The 18,562-nt window shown below is 69.6% G+C and overlaps 5 protein-coding genes across 5 annotated transcripts; 3 read left to right on the top strand and 2 right to left on the bottom strand.

The window, feature by feature from the left end:
* Nucleotides 1-3,974: 3,974 nt before the first annotated feature.
* Nucleotides 3,975-5,533, top strand: CHLNCDRAFT_144445 (hypothetical protein; the record flags this gene model as incomplete). Its single annotated transcript, XM_005848682.1, has 3 exons — nt 3,975-4,229; nt 4,428-5,021; nt 5,231-5,533. The coding sequence occupies 3 exons, from the start codon at nt 3,975-3,977 to the stop codon at nt 5,531-5,533; spliced, it is 1,152 nt and encodes a 383-aa protein (XP_005848744.1).
* A 279-nt stretch (nt 5,534-5,812) lies between these two features.
* On the bottom strand, nt 5,813-8,026 carry CHLNCDRAFT_51639 (hypothetical protein; the record flags this gene model as incomplete). The annotated part of the gene is made up of 5 exons (XM_005848890.1): nt 5,813-6,034; nt 6,279-6,548; nt 6,797-7,047; nt 7,215-7,486; nt 7,590-8,026. 5 exons carry the CDS (start codon nt 8,024-8,026, stop codon nt 5,813-5,815), a joined length of 1,452 nt encoding a protein of 483 aa, XP_005848952.1.
* A 210-nt stretch (nt 8,027-8,236) lies between these two features.
* CHLNCDRAFT_144447 (hypothetical protein) lies at nt 8,237-10,882 on the top strand (the record flags this gene model as incomplete). The annotated part of the gene is made up of 6 exons (XM_005848683.1): nt 8,237-8,365; nt 8,609-9,217; nt 9,488-9,663; nt 9,954-10,164; nt 10,413-10,521; nt 10,710-10,882. The coding sequence occupies 6 exons, from the start codon at nt 8,237-8,239 to the stop codon at nt 10,880-10,882; spliced, it is 1,407 nt and encodes a 468-aa protein (XP_005848745.1).
* Nucleotides 10,883-11,273: 391 nt separating this feature from the next.
* Nucleotides 11,274-13,587, bottom strand: CHLNCDRAFT_144448 (hypothetical protein; the record flags this gene model as incomplete). The annotated part of the gene is made up of 7 exons (XM_005848891.1): nt 11,274-11,691; nt 11,875-12,002; nt 12,174-12,272; nt 12,455-12,600; nt 12,786-12,873; nt 13,066-13,247; nt 13,476-13,587. 7 exons carry the CDS (start codon nt 13,585-13,587, stop codon nt 11,274-11,276), a joined length of 1,173 nt encoding a protein of 390 aa, XP_005848953.1.
* A 1,048-nt stretch (nt 13,588-14,635) lies between these two features.
* On the top strand, nt 14,636-17,507 carry CHLNCDRAFT_21853 (hypothetical protein; the record flags this gene model as incomplete). The annotated part of the gene is made up of 9 exons (XM_005848684.1): nt 14,636-14,919; nt 15,118-15,300; nt 15,471-15,641; nt 15,776-15,915; nt 16,151-16,314; nt 16,521-16,580; nt 16,759-16,818; nt 16,988-17,038; nt 17,223-17,507. The coding sequence occupies 9 exons, from the start codon at nt 14,636-14,638 to the stop codon at nt 17,505-17,507; spliced, it is 1,398 nt and encodes a 465-aa protein (XP_005848746.1).
* Between the last annotated feature and the right edge of the window lie 1,055 nt (nt 17,508-18,562).

Consider the following 18,562-nt stretch of genomic DNA (forward strand, 5'->3'; position numbering starts at 1 on the left):
AGCGCGTGAGCGCCGCCAGCGCCAAGCTAATGAGCAGCTGAGCTGCCTGGGCGCCGCCCTGCGAGCCCGCCCCAAAGGCGGCGGCCAGCGCGGGCGACCCCGCCGCCTCCTCAGGCATGAGATAGGTGTCAGCCCAGCGGGCCAGAGACCCTGCCGCAACCTCCATCAGCCTGCAGGGAGGGCCACGGCACAGGCAGGCGGTAGGTCCGGCAGACGCGGCCGTGCCCGGGCAACGCCTTGTGGCAGCGCGGCAGGCCCCAGTAGCAACCCTTCCACCCAAACCCGCAGCCCGACTCCCTGCCAGCACGGCCAGCTTGCCTAGGGCTGGCGCCTGGCTGGCCCGCATGCGCCAAGCAGTGCTCCCCAACTGCCAGCAGCCCGCCCGACAGGCGCTCAGCGGGGTCTGCAGGCGGTGGGGCGCCGCTGCCTGCCGCTGCCGCCGCTGCAGCCGCCTCGCACGCCTGCACGATAGGCAGCGGCGCCAGCGGCGTCTCTCCCTCCCCTGCGTCTGCCAGCACGTGGCCACACATGGCCGTCAGCCAACACAGCTGCTCCATCGCCGCACTGGGGTCGCTGCCTGCAGGCGCAGGCCGGGCCGGAGGGCGGGCGGGGATCAGCAGATGCAGCCGCAGCAGCCGACTCTCAGCAGAAGAAAGCAGCAAGGGCAGCAGCGGCAGAGAGGAGCCACAGACGGGAGCCCCACGATTGAGCACTAGTGCAACCCTCAACATCCGCCGCCGTCAGCCCACCTGACTGCATGCTCTGCTGCAGCTGGGCCAGGCAGCCCTGCAGCTGGCTGGCAAGCAGCGGCAGGGACAGGGCTGCAGAGGCCCGCCCCAGGGCCGCCACCCGCGCCAGCCGCTCCTCGCTCTGCAGGCCTTCGCCGCCTTCTACCTCCTCTGCAGCCCAGGAGGTAGCTGGCTCAGCCAGTTACCGGCGGTTGGACAGCGAAAAGCTTGCCTCATCAAAAAGCTTGCCTCATGTGAAATGGACCCCCCCCCCCCCACACACACACACACACACGCCCACCCCCACGCACCTTCATCCTCCAGCGCCTCTGCCGCCGCCTGCTGCAGCCCCTGCGCGGCGACGGCCGCAAACACCGCCGCCGCCGCCGCCGCCGCTCCCTCTGACGACCTCAGCGGTCCCCGGCTCGGGTCAGCCACCAGCTCCACCCACATCTCCAGCAGCTGCTCAGCCACCTCGCTGTCGCCTTCCAGCCCAAACGCAGGCGACGCCAGGGCGGCGGTGGTCAGCTGGGAGAGCAGCGCCAGCACCCCGCCGCCGGGCGCCAGGCCCAGGCTGGCAGAGGCGGCCTCAAAGCCCGCGGCGCGGTGCACGCCGGCGGCAGCCAGCAGCGCGTGGCAGGCTGAGAGCAGCCTGTCGTCTGCGCCGCCGCCGCCGCCGCCCACCGCGGTGGCCGCCCGGCCGGCGGCGTCCACGGCGGCCGCCGGAGGGGCGACCCATGGCAGCAGCAGGCGCAGCATGGTGAGCAGATGCTGCTCCCGCAGCGACGCCTGCATGCAGGGGACGGCGCTGCATGCTGTGGAGCATGGCGGCGGCGCTGCTGCTCCGCAGGCGCACGGCACATGTCGCAGGTGAGGAGCGGCAGCCAGGCCGCAGATCGGCACAGCAGGAGGGCTCTGTGGCAGCTGTTTGCTGTGGCCGGCGCTGCACAGACCTGCGGCGCCAGCCCGAGCTCCGCCCTGCCACCTGGCACCTCTGTGGGCCCAAAGACCTCCCCGCTCAGGCCGCACAGCTGCTCGGCCAGCCGCTGCGTCGCCGCCGACAGGCTGGCGAGCGGGGAGCCTGGGCCTGAGCGCTGCTGGTACTCTGGCTGGCTGCAGGGGGCGCAGCGGCAATGCAGGAGGCACGGCAAGGCCACTCATGAGGCATGCAGGGCAGGGCTGCAAGGAGGCCCACCAGGCATGAACGACCGCAATGCAGGGCAGGACACGCAAGAGAGGGCAGGCATGAGGCTATGGCAAGATGCATCAGGCGTGGCGGCACGCAGCACAGCAGGGCCCCCACCCACGCACCACTGCGCCTGCGCCAGCTGCCCTAGCCAGTCCCAGGCGCCGGGCGCGAGCAGGGCGTCCCGCCAGCTGGCAGGCGGCCGCAGGTGGGCAGCCTCCGCCGCCGGCCGCCCAGACTCCAGCACGCGCCACACGCCGCTGCCGCTGGCTGCGACGGGCGGGACCAGCAGGCTCGGGTCAGCAGGCAGCCTGTGGCCAGCCGGCACAGCGGGCCCCCCCTGCTACGCTTCCCTTTGCTTCAGCCACAACTAACGATGCCTGCCTGCCCAGCTGGCAGACCTCCTCCAAGGACAGGTGAGGTACGGCACTACACATATGCACACCTCCTCACCCTTACTGAAGGACCACCCAAAGATGGCGACGAGCAGCGTCACGGCAGCGGCGCACACGCCGCCGTCGGCGCCGGCCGCCGCGCGCGGCGCCGCCTCCCGCGCGCAGGCCAGCCCGTGCAGCATCAGGCCGCGCAGGTACCCATCCTCCAGCGACTCGCGGCACCGCTCATGCACCTCCCTGCGCAGCCAGCCAGCGGGGGCAGCCGGAACCTTGCAACCCTCACACCTCCAGCATGCCTCCAGCTACCTGCTGCTGCTGTCTGCCGCGTGCCACGTGCACAGGCGAGCCTGATGCCCAGCGCCGTGCGCTTCCTTGCTGCCTCCGTGGCAACGGCGCCACCCACCAGCTGAGACCCATGGTGCTGGCGGTGGCTGGCGAGAATTCCTCCACCACGGCGACCAGCAGCTGCAGCCCCGCGCGCCGCGCCTCAGCCGTGCCGTGCCGCGAGGCGATTGAGTGGATGGCATGCAGCGCTGCCGCCTGCTCCTCTCCCGCGTTCTCCAGCCACCCACGCTTGATGATGGCGGCCGCCGTGGCGTGCACCTGCACCGGAGAGGGGCAGGGCAGGCGGCCTGCCATGCTTGCGTGCCTGCCAGCCATGCCAAGCCTGCCTAGGAGGGCCGTGCTCGGCGGCCAGCCTGCCACACCTGGGCGCGCAGCACCGGCCTGCCCTGCATGCCGCCAGCCAGCGCCGTCTGCAGCAGGAACTGCAGCGTCCCCTGCTGCACCTCCCTGCCCAGGCCCGCCCAGCGGCTCAGCAGCATGTCGCGCAGCGCCAGCACCGCCTGCAGGCACAAGGTAGGCGCCCAGGGAGACGCAGGCAGGCAGCAGGCAGGCAGCTTGGCAACACACAGCGCGAGGGTGGTGGCGCTGGCATGATCTGCTGCCCCACAACCTACTGGCGCCAGGCACCCCGCAGCAAGCCAGGCGGCATCGACCCGCCTGGAACTGCACCGCTTCCTCGCCAGACTGCTGCAGCACACCCAGGGCCGCCTCCACGCCCGCGCCACGCCGGAACTCCAGCAGGGCCTGCTCGGACTGGGCGCGGGTGGCATTGGAGGGGTCCTGCAGGCAGGCACGACCCCCAACGTGTCGCACCAGAGCGGCGGCGGCGGGCGGCGGGCGGCGGTGGCGGGAGCGGCGGCGGCAGTCAGGGCGGTCCTGCGCGCGAGGAATGGTGAGCCCGCATGAGCCTCGAGGTTGCGCAGCACTCACATGCAGCCCTCGGCACGCCGCCTCAAAGCCTGCGAGCATAGCTGGGTCCATGGCTGCGCCGCCCTGTAGACGTCAGGATTCAAGCCATCAGGTCACGCCAATCAATGTGAAATCAACCGATCTGCCGTTGGAGCCAGCATCGCGCCACCATTTGCATTGAAAGGCGACACCTTTCTTCGAGCTCTCCCGCCCTCAATGGGGCTGCTATGCAGCTGCAGCAATGATCGTCCTACTTCAAAGGGCGATCGTCAGTTGATCAGCGGGCCCCGAAGGCCACGGCTTCAGCAAGCTCCACCTGAGATTGCAGTGTGCACCAAAGCACTGCTCGCTGCATCCCTTGCCCTCCCCATTCAACGCACATGCGACAGTAGATCGGCCTGCGATACGCCAATGCCCCGGCGCCATGCGCCAGCTGCGGGCGCCGGCCCGCCGGCGGCGGAGGCGGGCGCGGGCTCGCCGCCGGGCCGCCCCCAGCAGCAGCGCTGGCGCAAGGTGCTGTATGAGCGGCAGCCCTTTGACGACTCCTACACCGGGGAAGGTTTCCTGGAAGAGCTAGTGGTCAACGCCACGGTGCCGCACCGAGATTACGCCACCGTCGTCTGGTCAACCCTGGTGGTTGACCAGCAGCTGAGCACGGTGGCAGCCGTGGGCTCCGCCTCCTACCACCTCCACCAGGCAAGCAGCAGCGGCATGGCAATGCCGGGGTAGCCAGGGGAGTGGTTGCGCTGGCAAGAAAAGGCAGAGAAATAGCGCAGCATTAGGAGCTTGCGCAGGGCTCCCCTGCTGCTCTGGGGGTGAAACGGCCGTGCTTGCTGCTGGTGCGCCGCCGCCGCCTGCCTGCAGGGCACCGTGAGAGTGCGCCAGCTGCTGCTGGCAGATGTGTTGCTGATGGTGGTGGGGTCCCTGCTCTACCTGGCCGCCAGCGCCTGGACAGCCACCCAGGAAGCAGCAGGCGCAGCAGTAGGACGAGCACAAGGCCGCACCAGCCACCCAGCCTCTCCAGCCAAGCCCAGCGGAGGAGCACCCTCCAGCCCCGGCAGCAGCTGGCCAGGCAGCCCCGACCCTTCTCCCTACCCATCGCCAGCCAAGCCGCCACCAGGCGCAAACAGCGGCAGCAGCAGCACCGGGCGGCCGCCAGGGCCGCAGCGGCGGCTCGGCTGGCGGCGCGCGGCCGACGGCGCGGGCAGCATGGCCAGCCTGGCGGCGGCCACCGCGCTGCTATCCCCGCTGCTGGGCACGCTGACGGAGACGGTCAGCTCCGACAGCATCATCGCCTGCGCCTGCCTGCTGCAGCTGGCCCACCTGTACCTTCACGACTACCACTTCACAGCCAACCTGACCGCTCACCTCAGCGCCAGCCTGGCGCTGGGCTGCGCCGTCTGCGGCAGCGTGCTCATCGCCAGCCGCCTGGGCAGCCCCGAGGCGGTGTATGCGCAGGTGGGGTGGGGCGGCACGGGTGCTATACCCGTGGGGCGCCGCGTTGCCGGTGTGCTGCAGCCTGCGCTCAGCCTGCGACTGGCTCTACCACCACCCGCCAGCTGTCGGCAGCTGGCCTCGGTCACGTTCTGTCCCCGCAGTTCTACTGTGCAGCCCCTGCCTCTGCTTATTTGCCACGCCTGCCTGCCCCACCCACCCACGCACTGCAGCTGCTGCTGTCTCTGGAGCTGTACATACTGGGACCGTACTGCCGGCGCTGCGTGGCGGCCGCCGGGCGCGCCGCGCAGCTGGGACAGACCCTGGCCATGGCAGGCGCCGCGGGCGCGCTGCTGGCCCGCCAGTCCATCCTCCTCACCTCCTCCTTCTGCTGCGCCCTGCTCTTCATCACCTTCATCTGCCCCTGGTGGCTGGTGCGCATCCACAAGTTCAAGGCAGCCATCAACGGGCCGTGGGACGAGGCGGTGCCGCGCCTGTCGCGCGCCGTCACCCGCCAGCTGTCGCTCGCGCGGTAGCGGCGGCGGGGTCGCCAGGAGGTGATACGCATATGCAGGCCTCCGCCCATGCGGGCAGGGCAGGGTGTAAACTCGCAACCGCAGCAACAATCAAAACACTTGCGCAGGCAGGATCCATTGGTTCCAGGGGAAGGCGGGTACCGGGGAATTGCGCCAGGCGCAGCATGCCCAGCATGCCGGGCTCCCGCCATATCCTCATGGCAAAGTGTTGACTTGCAAAACGAGCATTCATTGGGTGACACATGGGGAGCAAGCGATGGGGTGCCAGGCTGGGCCTGCTCAGTACGGGTCCTCGCCGGACCCTGCCGCCGGCTGGGCATAGAAGTCTGGCAGCTTGCACTGCACCACCGCCTCCAGCACCTCGGCCAGCTGCTCCTTGGCGCCACCGCCGCGCGCGCTGCGCAGGCCCAGCAGCTGAGCGCAGCCCTGGACGTACGCCTCCAGCTGCTGGCTGGCCTTGGGGGCCGCAAGGAACTGCGCAGTCGCGCGGCTCAGCTGCTCCTGCAGGGCAGGGCAGGCAGGCAAGCGGGCCGGCGGGCAGGCTGTGGGTGGTAGGAGTAGCAGTGGAGGTGGAGGTAGAGGCGCACCCAGGCCGGGGCATGCGGGCTCCTTGGTTGCCCTGCCGCCATGCAGTAAACCGCGCCAGCCGGGACGCCGCGGCCAGTGGTACGCATGTGCCAGCCAGCCCCGGCGCATGCGCCATGCTGGATCCCATAGCGAGGAAAGCTGTGAGCTCTGCTCTCACCAGCGGCCCCGCCAGCTCCTCCTCCAGGTCGAACAGCTCCAGTGAAGGGGGCGGCGGCTCGGCAAAGGCGGGCGGGAAGACGGCGGGCTGCAGCGGCGGGAAGGGCACCTCCAGGGGCGGCCTCCACAGCGGCAGCGCGCGCCGCTGCAGCACGCCCTCGGCGCCCATGGCGCGCCGCAGCGCCGCCACCTGCGGGATGAGGGACAGGTCCAGCTTGAAGAGCTTGTCGGCAAACAGCTTGGTGATGTCGCGAGGCAGGTCATCGTGCTCCTGCAGGTGGGCGCAGGCGGGCAGGTGGGGTGGGGGTCGTGTGCTGTTGGGCACGAGTGAGGGTGTTCCGGGGCAGGGGAATTGTGGGAGACCAGCGGGCAGGGCAGCAGGCCGGCACCAGCACCGACCGGCTGCCCTGCAGCCTGCCGCGCGCCACGCAGCGCTGAGGCACGCCAGCTGTGGCTCCCTGTCCCCAGGTCCTGCCACCCCGCAGCCTGCCGTCTCGGGCTGCAGGCCAGGCAGCCCACCTGCAGGCACACGAGCGGCTTCGCCGCCAGCTCGGCCACATGCGTGACGGGGCGGGGGTCGACGATCTCCGGCTCCGCCATGTTTTTGGGGCGCAGCTCGCAGGCGGGGTCCCGCAGCATCCAGCCCAACAGAAAGTCCAGCAGCGCGGTGTTGTCCTCCTTGGCCAGCCACTCGTCGTCGAACATGGCGGCCGAGCCCAGCACAGCCAGGCGCCCCGACCCGCCGCCGCCCTCCTGCCACCAGGCCGCGCCTGCGGGGCAGCGCGGGCGGCGGGGCGTGCGGCAATGCTGGCGAGGCATGGTGATGGCGGTGGCATGGGGCAGGCCCGGCGCAGGTTGCCGGATGGCAGCACCAGCTGGGCAGCTGGCTGGCTGAAGTGCAAAGGACCCGGCAGCCGCCCAGGCGCCGCCGCCGCACCTATTGTCATGTTGCAGGGGTGCGCCACCTGGCCCGAGGACAGGAAGGGCAGGGCGGGGGCCTGCGCCACCACCGTGGAGCCGTTGGGGTAGACAAAGGAGGCCAGCGGGCGCCCGTTCTCGTCGGTGGCGCGGCCGCCCGCCGCCGCCGCGCCGCCGCCGCCTGCCCCGGCGGCGCGCCGGGCTGCTGCGCGGCTGTTGTTGGCACAGTAGGCGACCATGTCGGGGGACAGCATGCCCTCCGAGACCAGCACCTGCTTGGGGTGCAGGTACCTGCAAACGAGGGAGCAGGAGCAGTGGGAGCAGGTGGGCACCAGGCTCAGGGTGGCATGTGTGCTGTGCATCGATGGGCTGAGACGGAAACAGAAGTGGCAACCTCCCGTCTGCTGCAGTATACGATGCTGCTGTTTTTGCAGGCTGCCGCCCAGCAGGCGCAGCGGCAGCAGCGCGCCTGGTGAAGGCCGTCTGAATGACACAGTCGGCGGCCACACGCAGGCCGTAGTCGGCTAGCAGGGAGTTGAGGTTGGTGCCTGCCGCCGCCTCGCCGCCCTCCCCCGCCAGCACCAGCAGGTTGCCGCCGCCCCGCAGGTAGGCGCGCAGGCAGTCCAGCTCATTGGGCGCAAAGGGCTGGGTGGGGCCGCCAAACACGACGATCGCCGCCTGCGCCAGCGCCGCCGGCGTGAGCCCAGAGGCGGCGTCCAGGCGCCGCACATCGCAGCGAGCCGCCTTCAGGTGGCGCGCCAGCTGCTTGTAGCCGGAGCGCAGGTTGCGGGCCTCCCCCTTGCAGGCGGAGATAAGCACGACAGGCTCCATCTGGCGTTGACCGGGCCCTTGCAACGATCCGCTCTGCCAGGTGAAAAGGAGAGGGATGCTGAACCAATTGGCACCGCTGTCGCGCCATATCGACAACTCGGGGCCAGGTCCTGCGGAGGGTGCTGCGCTCGTTGGCCCTCAGGCTGTTGGCCCTGTTCGCGTTTGCACAGTCCTCCCCACATGTCCAGGGCGTCAAGTGCGTCTAGCACCATGCCTCAGCGCGGCAATACGGGCCGCCTGTCTGGTCCCAGCAAGGGCACGGGCTTCGACTTTGAGGGCCTGGGGCCGCTCATCACTGTGCTCGTGGCGGCCCACGTCGCCGCCCTGCTCTTCTGGATCGTGTCCTTGCTCAAGGGCAGCTTCAGCGGCAAGGGCCGCAAGGCTGACATCAAGCAGCACTAGAGCGGCAGCAGCATGCCCGGGGCGGCAGCACAGGCGGCAGGCAGGGCGCCCCTGCACCTGCTCCGCGCCTGCGGCAGGGCGGCGGCGTCGCAGCAACTGCCCGCCCGCCGCTGCGCTGCCGCCGCCACCGCCGCGTCAGCAGGAGCAGCAAGGCTGGCCCCACATTGGTGGCCCTGCCAGCCCCAGCAGCAGCAGCGCCAGCGCAGCCGACCCCTCAGCACCAGCCACGCCTCGGCGGCAGCTGCCGAGGCAGCGGCAGCAGCGGCGGAGCAGCCACCTGCCGCCGCCGAGGCGGCGCCGCACATCTCGGTGCTCCTCAGCGAGGTGCTGGCGGCGTTTGAGGGGCGCGCTGTGCGGCGGTACGTGGACGGCACGCTGGGAGCGGCGGGCCACGCGACCGCCATGCTGCGCCAGCACCCAGAGCTGGAAAGTCTGGTAGGGTTTGATCTCGACCCCACGGCCCACCAGCTGGCGTCAGCCCGCCTGGCTGCCGCCGGCGCCGCGGTGGTGCCGGTGGCCGTGTCACCCGCTGGCCGTGCCAGCTTTGAGCTGCCAACCGGTCCCGGCGGCGGCGACGGCACCGACGGAGAGGCACGCCCCACCGCCTTTCTGGTGCGCAGCAACTTTGGGCGCATACAAGCGGTGCTGCGGCAGCTGCCCCTGGGCCCCGGCGGCGGCGGCGGCAGCACTGATAGCAATAACAGCAGCAGCAACGGCAACACTAGTAGCAGCAGCGGCAGCGGCGGCGTGGATGCCATCCTGCTCGACCTCGGCATTTCATCCATGCAGGTGCGGCCCTCCCTCCTATAAGGGCGGGCTTTCTCATTGGAACCGTGCTGGAAGCGGCCTGCAAGCTACCTCTCGCCCCGCTACATTTGCTGGCTGCCAGGCAGGCGCCCCTGCCTGCCGCCTGCGCGACCCTGCTGCTGCCACACCCGCCACCCCTGGTCCCCTGCCCACCCCGCCCGCCTGCCGCTCCCTACCCCTCTCTCTCACACACACACACACATTCACTCTCTTTCCCTCTCCTCCCCGCCTCCTCCTGCCTGCTCTGCGCAGGTGGATACCGCAGACCGCGGGTTCAGCTTCCTGCGGGACGGCCCCCTGGACATGCGCATGGACCCTGCGGCCCCGCTGTCTGCTGAGCTGGCAGTGAACACGTGGCCCGAGGGCGAGCTGGGGCGCGTGATCCGGGAGTATGGGGAGGAGCGGCACTGGCGCGGCATCGCGCGCAGGTGAGTGCACGTGTGTGCGCGGTGGTGTGTGTGTGCGCGCGGTAATTTGTGTGTGTGTGTGTGTGTGTGTGGAGGGGGTGTGGCCGCGGGCATTGCTTCGCCGTAGGGTGGCCTGCCTCTGTTGATCTCAACAGCTTCAAACGAGGTGGCGTGGCTGTGTGTGTGGGGAAGGGGGCTGGACTGGGCGGCGGCGCTCGAGCCGCTCGTGCGCTGCTGGGCCCGATCATGGGCGACGCCGCCCTCCCCTGCCGCCGCCCGTCTCCAGCCCTCCCTGCCGCGCACCACTGCAGGATCGTGGCGGCGCGCGAGGAGGCGCCCATCACCACCACGCAGCAGCTAGTCCGCGCCATTGGCTCCCCAGGAGGCGGCGGCGGCGGCGGCGGCGGCAGGGGCAGGGGCCGGCGCAGCGGCGGCGGCGACGCCAGGTTCAAGCACCCCGCAACCCGCACCTTCCAGGCGCTGCGCATCGCGGTGAACGGGGAGCTGCAGAGCATTGCGCAGGTGCGGTGGGGCGGCGCGCGGTGTGTTGGCGGCCCGCTGGCTTGAAGCTGCGTGGCTGGGCCGCATGCAGCCGGCTGGCCTGCTGTTGGCTGGCTGGGCTGGCAGCCGGGCTCCCACCATGCGCCACTACCGCTGGGCTTCCCGCCTTTGGGGAGCCGCTTGCCCGCCCGCTTGTGCACGCCACCCGGCGCCCCACTCGCGCACCGCTGGCACCCACCCGCCGCCCGTGCCGCTGCCGCCGCTTGCAGGCCCTGCCTGATGCCATAGAGTGCCTGGCGCCTGGGGGCCGCCTGGCGGTCATTACTTTCCACTCTCTCGAGGACCGCATCGTCAAGTGGGCCTTCCGCGCAGCGGCAGGTGCGTGGAGGAGGTGCAGGTGGCGGGGACGCCCCTCGACATGGAGTTAAGCATGGAGTTTAGATAACACTGGGGTTGCTGTGGTGGGGTGGCTCGGCGCAGGCCTGTGTGTGCCAGCTTGTGGTGCTGTGTAGCTTTGCGCGGCCGCCTGATGGTGCAGGCGCCACTCCCATCCCTTCCCGCCGCAGGCATGGCGCCCAGCGACGAGCAGCTGCCCTCCTACTGCCTGCCGTTTGAGGAGGCGGCGGCGCAGGCCAGCGTGCGCATCCTCACCCGCCGCCCCGTGGCGCCCAGTGAGGAGGAGCAGGCAGCCAACGTGCGCAGCCGCAGCGCCAAGCTGCGGGTGGTGGAGAAGCTGTGAAGGAGGCGCCGCCGCGGCAGGACCGCCGCCGCCCACCAGGCAGCGCTGGGAAGAGCTACGAGGCCCCGACGCCGCCGTGTCTTAGCTTTTGTGTGTTTCTTCTTCCCCTATGCATTGTGTGTACACTACAGCCAGGCGCCACAAGCTGGGCACAGCGCTTGTTGGGAGCCAGCCGGTGCCCTGCTCTTCACATTTGGTCGCACCTTAACCTTACGCATCAGGCCCTCCCTAGTTTACAGAGCATCCCTCCCCCGTCTGCTCCCAGGCAGCAACTGCAGTGTCAGACAATCGAATCGATGCATGTGTGTGTTCCCCGCTACAAGACGTTCTCATGCTCCCTTTCCAACCAGCGTGCTTTTGGTTCATCACACACTGCCGCATGTAACAGCTCTCATGGCAGCCGCTCGGCAGCCACCGCCTTCTTGTGGCCCCGGGCACCGCCAGCCCTGCTGGGGCTGGCAGGCGCTTGCGGCGGCAGCAGCGCCGGCTCACCGATCCGTGCCACCACTGCAGCATCGCTGGGCTTGGCCGCATGCCCCGGTCCCGGCCCCGCAGCGGGCTGCAGCAGCGGCCGGCCCAGCCCGCCATTGCCGCCAGCCAGGCCCGGGGGCGCCTTGCGGTGCTGATGATGGTGCTGTGGAAGATGCGGCTGCTGCTGCTGCTCCTCCTCCTGTGCGTGGCTGCGCCCCTGCTGCGCCCCATCCTCGGCGTGGGCGTGGGGTGGGTGGGGCGGGGCCGCGGCTGCCGCCAGCGCAGCGGCCTCGTTGGCGGGCGGGGCCTCCGGGAAAGCGAGATCCTCCTGCTTGATCCTGCAGGCAAACACAGCATGTTCCGCCCTAAGCAGGCCCCCAGAACGCAGAGCCCCCTTTTCGCAGCCTGCCCCACCACGTTGGGCCGGGTAACTCTACTGCCTGGCAGGCGGCGGCCGCAGGCGCAGTGCCGTCCCGCCTCGACCCGCCATGCACGGCCAGGCCGGGCCGCGCCCTTCCCACCTGCCCGTCACCATCACCCGCATCGCATCCCGCGCCCCCGCCGCAAAGGCGATGAGGAAGCGCGCCATGCCCTGGCCCTGCAGGTACTTGCTCTCAGAGCTGGCCTCGGCATGCTTGACGGCTCGGAACTGCAGGTGGGTGGGTCGGTGGGTGGGTGCGCAGTTGTCGGTCGTGGAATGACATTGCACTGATGCTGGCAGGATGAGGGGACGGGCGGGAGCGGGGGGAGCAGAAACCAACACCCATGCACCTGCAGCCACCCCCCTCCCCCTTAAGAAGGCCTCCCCAGCCGGCCGCACCTTGTCTGCCTCGCCCTGCTCCCAGGCGGCCTCCCGCTGCCGCTGCGCCGCCTTCACCGCGCTCATGGCATCTCGGACGGTCTCGGTGGGGGTCAGCACCTGTGGAAGGAACGCACAGCAGTCCTGCATGTGCTGCGCTGTAGAGGTCCCCTGCTCGGTGGCACACAGCATGCAGCATGCTGCTGGCAGCAGGCACCCGCCCACTCCCAGCCAGCCACTCCTAGCCCCACCCACCCACCCCCTAACAGCCAGCCACCCCGAAAGCTGGCCAGGCCACCCACCGTGACCAGGCACGCCTCCAGCTCGTAGCCGTAGCCGCGCAGCACGCTGCCCAGCCCGCGCTGCACCTGCGCCACCATGCCCTCCCGCTGCTCAAACAGCCCCTCCACCTCCAGCCCCGCCACCGCCATGCCCACGGCGTCCAGCACTGCAGCGGCAGGCGGGCAGGCAGCAAGCGCACGTGCATGGGGGTGCGTGCACAGGTCTGGGTGCGTGGTTAGGGCGGCGTGCGTCGTGGTCACCGTGCGCGGGCTGTGGTGTCCACCGCAGTCGACGCGACCCAACCAACCCACCCACCGATCCAACCAACAACGTGCACCTAACTTCACTCACCGTAGGAAGTTACCTGGCCCACCGGGTCCTCCAGGGAGTAGAAGGCGGCATAGGCGCCCTCCTCGGCCACACGGTACTGCACGCTGAGCTGCGGTACAGGCAGAGGGGGAGGCCAGGACACACTGTGGCAGCCTGCACCGAGAAGCCTGCTGCAACCACTTTGGGCCGCTGGAGAGCAAAGGGCTGGCATCCTCCCTAGTGGCTGCAGCCGTAGTGCTGCAGCATGTTTGCGGCAGCTCCAGCAGCGGCTGCAGCGCAAGGCTCAGCCCTCATCGCTCACCACCATCTCCACCCACACGCCGTCCCGCGTCTTCCCCGCAAACTGCACCTCCTGGTGCTGCAGCGAGGTGCTGAGCCGCCCCGCCACCGTCTCGCCCAGGCAGCACCACACGCAGCCCAGGCCGGGGCGCGCCACCCGCTGGAAGCAGCCCCACCGCTCGACCACCTCCAGGTTAGCCTCCTCTGCAGGCGGTGGTAGATGCGGCGGGATCAGTGGTGGACCAAGGCGGGAGAGGCAGCCCCATTGGTATGCAGCAGCCCGGGCAGGCAGCCTATTGATTACAGAATCCCGGGTGGCAGCAGCAGCGTCCAGGGGGAGTAGCTGGCCGCTGCCCGAGCGCTGCCAACAGCCTTGGACGCTGCGCTTGCTCCTCAGGACGGGCACTGCCCTGCAGCGCGGCCAGTGCTCACCCACGGTTGTCACGCAGCGCAGCCGGCGCAGCCAGCCATACCGCCGGCGTGGGATGGAGGCGGCCTTGGTGCCGGTGATGCCAATGGTGGCGGTGGATAGCACAGTTCCCATGGCTAGCACTACCACCTGCTGCAGCAACAAGCTGGCTCGAGAGAGAAAGCAGCCGTCTTGACGGCGGCGCCAGCTAGGCAACTTCACCTCAGCTGCACGGAGGCCTGATGCCTTGAGCTTGATGGGTCGCGAGATCCTGCTTCCAGGGGTTGGGTAGGTTGGGAGTGCGCTGAAGGTGAAACTAAGGGGAGAAGCGCTGCCGCTCAATCAGTGCCCAGTGCATGAGCGGCGGCGGCATGTGGTGGCGGAGGGGTGGCGAGCGGTGGCGGTACTGTACCTTGCGCCCATCTCTGCGCGAGCGCCCCGGAACCAAACCGGAAGCATTGGTCGATTTATACGCGAGGTAGGGGCATCCTAGCCGTGGCGAACCGCTGGGGTGTCTGCATCGCCTCAGGGCACGACAGGCGAGCCAAACGGCAAGAAACTGACATTATATTGCTTGCATTGACGACGCACCGCTTGCCTGAGATGGGTTCGAAGTCCGCCGCCAACTCCCAGCCGCTGCCGCCCACACCGAACCGCCCCGCCTCGCCGGCCTGCCCCTGCAGCCGACCGCTCGGCTCGGCTGCAGCAAGCCAGTCTAGCATGCGGCCATTATTGTGATGGCATTGTACCTGTGGCAGCTTTCTGGCCTGCCGTTGACGCAGCGGCACTGGGTAGCAGCCGCCTCCCGCCTCTGGATTGGCGCCCGGGACGCGTTGTTTCCTTCTGCTTTCTGGGCCTCTTCCACTAACCCACATAGCTCGCCAGCATTCGATGCAGCAGCAGCAGTCCGAGAATCCGCGGCCTTGAGCTTGCAGGATGCCACGGCTGCCGTCAAGCGGCACAGCCCCCCGTTCCTGTGGCAGCAACAGCAGCAGCAACGGCGCGGCTACCGTGCCGCCGCCACGTTTGCACGCACCGACAGCACCGCTCCGCTGGAGGAGCGGCGGCGGGCGCACCTGCGCCTCAACACTGTGTCGGCAGAGCAGGCAGTACAGGTGAGGTGCCAAGCAGTACAAGGGTACCGCTAAGTACCGTGGGCATGCTGCTCAGCCTACCAGCTGCTATGGCACACAGGCTCAGCCTGGCTGGCTGGCGTTGGCCAGCAACCCAGCTGCGCTGTGGCAGCGTGCCCAGTCCTCTCCCCAGCCTCTCTCCGCCTCGCCGCCACTCGCCCTCTGCCCCGCAGGCCATCGCTCCGGGACCGCACCGCATTCTGCTGGGGTCGGGCGCGGCCACGCCGCCGCTGCTGGTGGAGGCGTTGATGGGGAGGGGCGCTGAGCTGGCGGGGAGTGAGGTGGTGCACCTGCTCACCCTGGGGCCTGCACCGTATGCTGAAGAGCCCGCCTGGTGGGTGGCCAGCCGGGCAGAGCAGGGCAGGGCAGGACTCTGCATGGGGCCGGGGGGGGGGCCTGCATTGCTGGATGTTCATTGGTGCTGTAAAGCAGCACCGCATCCCCAACCCCACGCAGCCGACGCACACCCACGCTCTCAGCCGCACTCCTGCTGCTGACCTGGCGCCTCCCTTCCATCTGCCGCCTGCCGCAGCGCCCACTTCCGCCACACCGCATATTTCATCGGCCCCAACACGCGGCCCGCGGTGGCGGCCGGCCGTGCCGACTGGCTGCCCATGCACCTGTCTGAGCTGCCAGCCCTGGTGGCTTCGCCCGAGCAGGGGGTGGATGTGGCGCTGATCCAGGTGGGCGCCGCCTGGAGCTGCTGGCTGGCCTGGTTGGTCGGTGTCGATTGGCTGGTGTTGGTGAGGGGTCGGCGGTTGGCTGGGTTTGGTGGCAAATGTCCCTGCTTATGTGTGGCCCGGTGCTGCTTCCTGCCCTTGTCCCTCCTCACGCGCTGGAATCCACACCCCATGCATGCCCCCCGTCCCTTTGCCCGCATGTCAGCCGCCCCGACGCCCACGGCTTTGTCAGCCTGGGTGCGTCGGTGGACGTAGGCCACGCCGGGTGGCAGGCAGCCACCTCTGTGCTGGCAGAGGTGAACGGCAGCATGCCCCGCACACACGGCGACACCTTTGTTCCGGTGGAAGCCATAGACTGCTTCGTACACAACGACAGGTGGTTGTGCAAGCTGCCCGTGGGATCCTGCTGCATGCGAGGTGTGCATAGCACCCGCCCACCTCCTGCCCTTACGTCTTCACTCCCACCTGCCCCGGGGTCCCGCACGCCTGCCCCATCCCCACGCCTCGCAGCCCGCTGCCGGAGCTCGCCCCGCCGGCGGGGCCCCCGGACGAGGTGTCTCTGGCCATTGGGCGGCACGTGGCAGCGCTGGTGCCAGACGGCGCAACGCTGCAGATGGGCATCGGCAAGATCCCAAACGCGGTGGCACACGGTGCGAGGGTTGCGCACGGCGCGCGTGTGTGTATGGCTGTGTGGCCGTGTATCTATGTGTGTGTGTGTGGTTGTGTGCTCCAACAAGAAGAACAAGAAGAAAAAGCCCTGTCTTGCCCGGGAGGGAGCCGCCAGCTCCTCCTCGCATCTGCCCGCCTGAACCCTCCGCCCACGTTGCCGCCGCCGCTGCTGATTGCTGCCAACTGCTGGCGACCTCTGCTTGTTGCTGCCTGCAGCTCTGCGGGATCACAAAGACCTTGGCCTGCACACCGAGGTGCTGACAGACGGCGTGGTGGAGCTGGTGCAGCGGGGGGTGGTCACCGGGGCGGCCAAGTCGTTCCTGCGGCACAAGGCGGTGGCGGCGCTGGCGCTGGGCTCCACGGAGCTCTACGCCTGGATGGTGGGTGCGGCAGGGGCGGCGTTCGCGTGGGTGGGTGCGCCTGGTTGTGTTTCTATACGTGTGGAGTGTTGTGGGCCGTTGGATGGGGTGGGAAATGGCAGCACGGCGTGTGGTGTGTGGGGTGTGTGGTGGACAGGACGGGCGGCAGGGACGGCGGCCCAGGCCCTGACCAGCTTCCCGGCGGCTGCCGGTACCGCCTGGCGCAGGACGACAACCCCTCCCTCTCCATGCACCCCTCCTCCTTCACCAACGACCCTGCTGTCATTGTGGGTCCCGCTGCTCCACTTCATTCCTCCAATGCATAGCTGCTGCGCCTGCCTGGCCGGCAGCCTGCCTGCCTGCCTGCCTATCGCCGCCCGCGAGCCTGCGTGCCTGCCTGCGCCCCTGTGACCTTCTGCCACTGCTTCCCCTGGGCTGCGCGCGCCACATCCCGTCTGCCTGCAGGCCCGCAACGACCGCATGGCCGCCATCAACGCAGCGCTGTCCGTAGATCTGACGGGGCAGGTGCGCTGCCGGCGGGGTGGCAGGCAGGTTGGCGGCCCGCGTGAGCAGCTGCGCCATGCTGTTAACGCATACGATGCGCTGCTGGTGGCTGACAGCCCTGTTCGAGCAGCTGCCTAGTGGCCAGGCTCACCTGCCCCGCCGTCGCGGCCGCCACCCCTTGCCACGCCAGGTGGCGTCAGACACATTGGGCGGCAGCTTCTACTCGGGCATCGGCGGCCAGGTGGGGCGTGGCGGCCTGCTGGCGGGAACCGTGGGGGGCAGCCTCGCGCTTCGACTTTGGCTTGGCTTGCCAGTAAACAGCCTCCCCGCAGTGGGGAGCCTGCTCCTGTCCTCCTCTCCACTACACTGGGCAGGCAACGGCGCGCCCCACCCCCTTGCCGTGCCCCAACCGACGTCGCCTGCAGGTGGACTTCCTGCGCGGCGCGGCCCGCAGCCGCGGCGGCCTGCCCATCATCGCCCTGCCCTCCACCGCGGCCGGCGGTGCCACCTCCCGCATCCTCCCTGAGCTCGGCGCCGGCGCTGGGGTGACCACCTGCCGCGGAGACGTGCACTGGGTGGTGACAGAGTACGGCGCGGCGCAGCTGTGGGGGCGCAGCGTGCGGCAGCGGGCCGCCGCGCTCATCGGCATCGCCCACCCTGCGTTCCGGGAGGGGCTGCGCGAGCATGCGCGCGCGCGGCGCTGGCTGTGAGGAGCTGCCGGCGGCTGCCGCTGCAGCTGCGGGGGCAGCGGCAGCATCCTGCTGGTCGTGGCGCGGCGGCAGGTGCCTGCTCCTCTTCCTTCCTCCTGCTAGATCCTGGATACCCCATCCTTCACCTGCTGTTCGAGGGTGCTGATGAGTGGCGAGAAGAGATGAAGCCGCTGGTGCGCAGCGCGTGCTGAAGTGGAAAGAGCGGGTGTTGCCTGGTGCCTAATGTCAGCCTCTGCACCTGAAATCGCATTCAGCGGCTGATGCGCACTGCCCTGCCTGCCCGGTTCTCCCACTGCTGCAGGCTGCTGCCCCAACCCTTCCGCCCTGCACTGACCGCCCCCGCTGAGGAGCCTGTGGCTGCTGCCGATCCCGCGGACACCACCACTCTAGCTACTGCCGTGGCTGCCCTCGCAGCCCCTGCCATTTCCACGGCCAAGAACCAGCGCCGCTCCTGGCCTGCGCCCCGCCCGATGGCGGTGGTTGTGATGGCCCTGTGCGGCCTTCGCAAGCAGCAGCACAAGCCCAGCCGCCCGGTGCGCCACCCAGCGCAAGCAGCAGCACAAGCCCAGCCGCCCGATGCACCACCCAGCGCGTGCCGCCATGCCGGCGCACCAGCGGCAGCCTTGGCGGGCACTGGATGGCATGCCCCACCCCCAACCTCACTGCTGCACCAAACAGTGCCGCCGCTGCGCCAAGCAGCCGCCTTGATTGTTCCTGATGATTCTTAGGTGCGGTGACATACTGATTGTTTGGTTTCAAAGTTTTTTAATCTGTAATCATGAACAGCCTGCCTACAGGTGCCTGGCCCACGCTCTGCACCTTGTGCAGCGCCGCTCTCCCGCTTGCCGTGTCCCCCAACGCCGCCTTTCAAATACATCTTTTTCGGCGTGTATGCGCGACTAGCACTGGTGGCAGCAGCTAGGGAGCACCATCAGGTAAGGGAGCACCATCCGCTGAAAGGCGCCGGGAGGGGCTTGCAGCGGCGTGGCGCGCGCGCTGCGCCCTCCTTGCAGCCGCGCCTGAAAGCGGAGGCCTCTCTCCTGCTGGCTCGACCT

Source organism: Chlorella variabilis (genome assembly GCF_000147415.1).
Source record: "Chlorella variabilis unplaced genomic scaffold CHLNCscaffold_7, whole genome shotgun sequence".
Lineage (NCBI taxonomy): Eukaryota > Viridiplantae > Chlorophyta > Trebouxiophyceae > Chlorellales > Chlorellaceae > Chlorella > Chlorella variabilis.